The sequence below is a fragment of the Chaetura pelagica genome, unplaced genomic scaffold (assembly GCF_000747805.2).
Source record: "Chaetura pelagica isolate M959 unplaced genomic scaffold, ChaPel_1.0 scaffold46, whole genome shotgun sequence".
Taxonomy (NCBI): Eukaryota; Metazoa; Chordata; class Aves; order Apodiformes; family Apodidae; genus Chaetura; species Chaetura pelagica.
The window spans coordinates 5169948-5175422 of record NW_009954102.1 but is presented as its reverse complement, the minus strand read 5'-3'; the positions used below and the strand labels follow the sequence as shown (position 1 = coordinate 5175422).

The window sequence follows — 5475 nt, the reverse complement described above, 5'->3', positions numbered from 1 at the left end:
AAATGTTGGCAGCCTATTTTGATTGCCCAGGAGGCCCAGAAAATCTCTGTGTAAAAGAAGTGATAAAACCAGAGCCAGGAGAAGGAGAAGTTCTTGTGAAGGTCTCTGCCAGTGCCCTGAATAGGGCCGATTTACTCCAGGTATGCGTATGTTAAGCACATTTATGGATCTGAAAACAATAACAATTTTTCAAGGCCCTATCTGAAGTCTTGACAAATCTGAAGAATTAAAAGAGATTGGACCTGGTGAGCATTTGGATGGGAGAATTCACAAGGCTGAAAGATGTCTGTTGATTCAGCACATAAATGTTTTTATCTGGGTCACTGCTATGCTGGGGTGGCACAGAAAGCCAGCTGCCTTTCCAGAAAAGATGTGAAGCCAAAGCTCTGGTCTTTCCAGATGCTTAGACCATTCTCTAGGCATTTGAGATGAACATTAAATGTTCCACTGGCTCAATTCCAGCATGGGAAAACCACAATCAAATTATTAAGTCTGAGCTGTTATTTAATTTGGGCTGAAAGCCACACTCTGCATCTGGAGACCATAATACTTCCCCAGCTTGGATTGGCCTGGACAAGGGGGACTCACGACAAATTGAATTTGCACAGAGTTTTAAGAATAAAACCTACTTAGGATATGAGAAGTGTTGCCAAAGGACAGAAGATCCTCAAAATACTGTAACATTTGCAGTGCAAAATCAGGATGAAATAAACAGGAAATTAGGTTGGAGGCGAGCAAAACATCAGTCATGACACTCATTGATATGTGGCTTTTCCTTCCTTGCCCACTCTTTTCTTCTGTTTTAGAGGAGAGGGAAGTACCCTCCCCCCAAAGGAGCAAGTCCTATTTTAGGCTTGGAAGCAGCTGGGAGCGTGGCTGGGCTCGGACCTGGCTGCAGGGGGCGGTGGAAGGCTGGCGATGCAGTGATGGCTCTGCTCTCCGGAGGTGGCCAGGCGGAATATGTGACAGTCCCCGAAGGCCACCTGATGGCAATTCCCAGTGATATGACATTCACTGAGGCTGCAGCCATTCCCGAAGCCTGGCTAACAGCCTTCCAGCTGCTGCATTTTGTAGGTGAGAGCGGCATTTGCAGACCTATCCCACCAGAACAGGTTGTCTTCCTTTCTGTTACGAATTCTTCTGCTTGCCTTTCTCTGTCACTCCATTCACATGGGTCAGAATGGGATATGCCAGACCCAGATCCTGAAATCTTGACCACACCTCCCTCATCACAATTTACGCTGCTGATTGGATAATTACAAGGAATGATATGGCAAGATGGTCACTTTTTATCTATATTTCTCAGCTTGAATGGCGATTTCCATGATGCCCAAACCCTGAAATAACTGACATGTTCTCAAAAAACCCTGAAACCTACTTGTAAAGATTTGACTTTGCTGCAAGGATGAACACATTATGAACTTTCTCACTAACTGCCTGTGGATCTACAGTAGGCAGCCCTGTCTCTTGACATTAATTGTAGGTAAAATCCCTTCTGAGCTGATTTTAAACAGACATAAGCTCACACTCTTCGTTTTGAAAATGTGATACAGAGGCAGTAACACTAGCACTTGCTAGGGTTTTCCTCAGTTGACAAATACATCTTCAGCAGTAGCACCTAAAAGCTCCACTAAAAAACAGGGGTTACAAACAAGTAACTTTCTTCTGCACCAGAAATGCAGACTTGCTTTGAGCAGCGTTGCCTACCCGGGGTTGGTGGTCAATAAGGACCAGGACTCTCCAGTGCCTCAATTCCTCTAGGAATCAGTGGAGCACAAATGAATGCAACCCTGTGATAGAAATGTGATGGAGAGCAGCCCTGCAGAAAGGGGCTTGGAGGTACTGGTGGATGAAAAGTTGGATGAGCAAACAACTTGTGCTCGCAGCCCCGAGGGCCGATGGCACCCTGGGCTGCACCAAAAGCAGCGTGGTCAGCAGGGGGAGGGAGGGGATTCTGCCCCTCTGCTCTCCTCTCTGGAATACTGTGTCCAGCTCTGGAGCCCTCAGCACAAGGACATGGAGCTGTTGGAGTGAGTCCAGAGAAGGGCCATGAAATGATCAGAGGGCTGGAGCAGCTCTGCTATGAGGACAGGCTGGGAGAGTTGGGGTTGTTCAGCCTGGAGAAGAGAAGGCTCCAGGGAGACCTTAGAGCATCTTCCAGTGCCAGAGGGGGCTACAGCAAAGCTGGGGAAAGGCTGTTTACAAGGGTATGAAGTGATAGAACAAAGGGCAATGGCCTTAAACTAGAGGTGGGTAGATTTAGGTTAGACGTTAGGAAGAAGTTCTTCGGTGTGAGGGTAGTGAGACACTGGAACAGGTTGCTCAGAGAGGTGGTGGAAGCCTCATCCCTGGAAACATTTCAGGTCAGGCTGGATGGGGCTCTGAGCAACCTGATCTAGTCAAAAGGTCCCTGTGCACTGCAGGTGGGGCTGGACTAAATTACCTTTACAAGTCCCTTCCAGCCCCACATGTTCTAAGATGACATGATTCCATGAACCAGTAGATGGTAAAATGTTAGGTTAGAACTGGTCCTTAAGGTTACCAGCACTTCTGGTGTTTCTCCAATGTTGAGTTGCCTGATTTCTCAGTATTCATACCCTCCCAGTGTGTCTTCTGTTGGTGGCAGTGGGTGGTCCTGCTATAAAAAGGCTGACTGCACTTACCTTGCAGCTGGGTCACAGATGCCCAGAACTGGGCAGGGCCAAGCTAAAGTCATTCCACTGAAGTCATGGAGTCCTGTCAGACCACTGCAAGCTGTGTTAGTTCTGGATTTGTTTTTTGAAGGATATGAAGATGTAAACAAAGCCCACTCAAGGGAATCTCTTGCAGCTTCCTCTTGATTATTTTCCACCCTGATCATGTCTGAATCCCCAGGTGGTGCCAGAAGGGTAACCATTTCCCTCATGTCCTGCTCCAGGTAAAGTGCAGAAGGGTGAGAAAGTGTTGATCCATGCAGGAGCTAGTGGAGTTGGTCTGGCAGCCATTCAGCTGGTGAGACTGGCCCAGGCTGTCCCCATGGTGACAGCAGGAACCCAAGAGAAGCTGAGAGCAGCAGGAAAGGCTGGAGCAGCTGTGGGCTTCAACTACAGGCATGAAGATTTCAGTGAAGAGGTCCTGGCATTCACCCAAGGTAAGAATCTCTGTGTGGAAGAAGGTGACAGGTGAGCAGGATCCTGCAGCTCCTAGATCTGCACACACCCTCGAGCTGCCACCTCTGCTGGTGAAGGAGGGGACTCCATGACCCTGGCAGCACAACCCAAGATCCTCTTCAGCCCCCAGTGTCTCTTCCCTTCATCTGACTGTGCTCTGTTCTCTGCATGGGCTCTCTTTAGCTTTGTGTTCATTTGGGGCATAAATATTGTGCCTGTGGTGCTGCTGCCTCCACAAGGAACTGTGGGACCAAACCCTCACCCTTTGAAAGTGTTTGAATGTGGGAACAAAACTTGGTTCTCTTACTCTTAGAAGAGGTTTGCTTTTCTAAGCATTTGGGATGGTTTATGACAGAGTCTTCATCTGGATATCTATGATGATTATTTTTTGGTGCCAGATCCTAGAATTCCTTACAAATCAACGTGCCAATTCCTCATTTCAGTAGATAGATTGAAATAAGAATTGCAGGATAGATTCTATACCTATAAAGGTTTTAGTTATGCCTGAAATTATCCCACCTTTAATGCAGCTCGACCACATTGCTGAAATCTTTTCTGTTTCTCCTTGAGGTTCTGGAGCAGATATTATTTTAGATTGTGTTGGTAGCTCATACTGGGAGAAGAATCTCAACTGCCTGAGCACTGATGGCAGGTGGATTATTTATGGCCTGCTGAGTGGAGGTGAAGTACATGGAGATCTGCTGGCAAGGCTGCTTTCCAAGAGAGGGAGCATCCACACAAGTCTGCTACGGTCAAGAGACAAGGAGGCAAGTCCTGGCTCCCAACAGTCCATGCAGCTTGATCTTCAAACTGATGGTCATTTTGAGAGCTTTATATTGAGAGCAGGGTCAAACAGAACTTTATGCATTATTACCAACAAAAAAATCTTGAAATGTTACTGCATAGTTTGGAAAACATTGCAAAGTGAAGGTATGGTTTCCCTTTTAGAACTACTGACTCAGAGGAATGATACTTCCTCACATTTGGCCTGAGAAGAAACAAAACTGAAGTGATCAGGCAATTTGGTCATGTCTCAGAAAGAACCCCTCTCTTAGATAATTTTTTCAAAGTAGAGACCAAGGCCCTGTGGAAGCCCAGAAATTACTGAGGCAAAAAAATCACTTTATGTGTTTTAATTCTCAGATACTACAATAAAAGACAGCAGTGTCTTTTTTTTTCTGTCCATGGTCTAATGCTTAATATTCTCAATAATTTTATCAGTTTGAGTTGAAATGGTTCTGCATTGAGCTTTTACCACTTGTGTTGGAGAATTTCATTGAATTCTTCTTTGTAATTTACAAAGTTTGTCAGAGGTCCCCATGTCAGAGGTTTCCATGTCAGAGGTTCCCATGTCAGAGGTCCCCATGTCAGAGGTCTCCATGTCTGCCTCACTACAAAAATGTCAGAAAGTGTCTCCTTGAGAACTGCACATTTTGCATGCTGTGCTTAGAGAATCCTCTGTGAGTGACCTGCTTGGAAACTAAACTTAAACATGCTTTTTTCCTTCAGTACAAGGAACGACTGGTGAAAGCCTTCACAGAGGATGTGCTGCCGTATTTTTCTGGAGGAACCTCCCCTCGTCTCCAGCCACTGGTTGGCAGTGTCTTCCCTCTGCACCTGATTGCCCAAGCACACAGGTTAATGGAAGAAAACAAGAATATCGGCAAGATTGTCATTGAAATGCCTGATTCATCTTAAATAAAGACCTGCTGCTGTTGTTCCTTCAGGGACAGGACAGTTTGGGGCATCTGATGAGCAGAGGATCTGCCTCCAAATCCAGGGTGGCTTCTTGTGTCAGGACACCTAAAGCAAAGCCTGGATGTGTTTAATAAAGACTTTCTGCAGCTCTAGTCTCATGCCTTGAGCCGTTGTGTTGATGATGCTGATTATCATCCTGGCTGAGGAGAGAACTCAGGAGAAACGTTTGTGGCTCCAGGGAACAGGCCCGAATGGATCCTTCAGCCCAGCACAGGTTACTGACACTCTTGCAGGAGTGGGTGACCTAAGCAAGCAGGCACACCCCCAGCAAGGTGAATAACGGTTTATACTCCCTGTTCCCAAAGCTCCCTCCTGTTTCCCGGGCACTCCAGGGTTTCCAGCCCATCCCAGCCTCTAATGATCCCGTGAGTTCTGCCCCTGCTCACACACCCCGCTCTAGCAGGGTCACTTGTTACCTCCTAAGGCACAATCCCGACCTCCCCTGCCCCCCTGGCTGCCTCCCCAGCACCACAGCGTCACCGGGGCGGGCGGGGCTCTGCTGGGCCTCACCTTGCCCATCGCTCCCGCTCCGTGTCCGGAGCCCAGCCCAGCCCCTCGCTTTCCCGGG

The 5475-nt window shown here is 47.4% G+C and overlaps 2 protein-coding genes across 2 annotated transcripts in view; both read left to right on the top strand.

Moving 5' to 3' along the window:
• On the top strand, nt 1-4847 carry TP53I3 (tumor protein p53 inducible protein 3). The gene is made up of 5 exons (XM_010002386.1): nt 1-140; nt 807-1074; nt 2918-3130; nt 3720-3916; nt 4659-4847. Exons 1-5 carry the CDS (start codon nt 3-5, stop codon nt 4845-4847), a joined length of 1005 nt encoding a protein of 334 aa, XP_010000688.1. The 5' UTR covers nt 1-2.
• A 181-nt stretch (nt 4848-5028) lies between these two features.
• Nucleotides 5029-5475, top strand: part of SF3B6 (splicing factor 3b, subunit 6, 14kDa) — a 4016-nt gene continuing 3569 nt past the window's right edge. The window contains exon 1 of the mRNA XM_010002416.1: nt 5029-5121. Coding sequence (XP_010000718.1) covers nt 5029-5121 — 93 coding nt within the window. The remainder of the gene's footprint in view (nt 5122-5475) is intronic.

Bases quoted from the DNA above. Each gene is read 5' to 3' on its own strand.
- TP53I3 (XM_010002386.1), top strand. From the start codon at position 3: ATGTTGGCAGCCTATTTTGATTGCCCAGGAGGCCCAGAAAATCTCTGT. The intron at 3,131-3,719 runs GTAAGAATCTCT...TTTCTCCTTGAG, and splicing joins GGTCCTGGCATTCACCCAAG to GTTCTGGAGCAGATATTATT. The intron at 3,917-4,658 runs GCAAGTCCTGGC...TTTTTCCTTCAG, and splicing joins TACGGTCAAGAGACAAGGAG to TACAAGGAACGACTGGTGAA.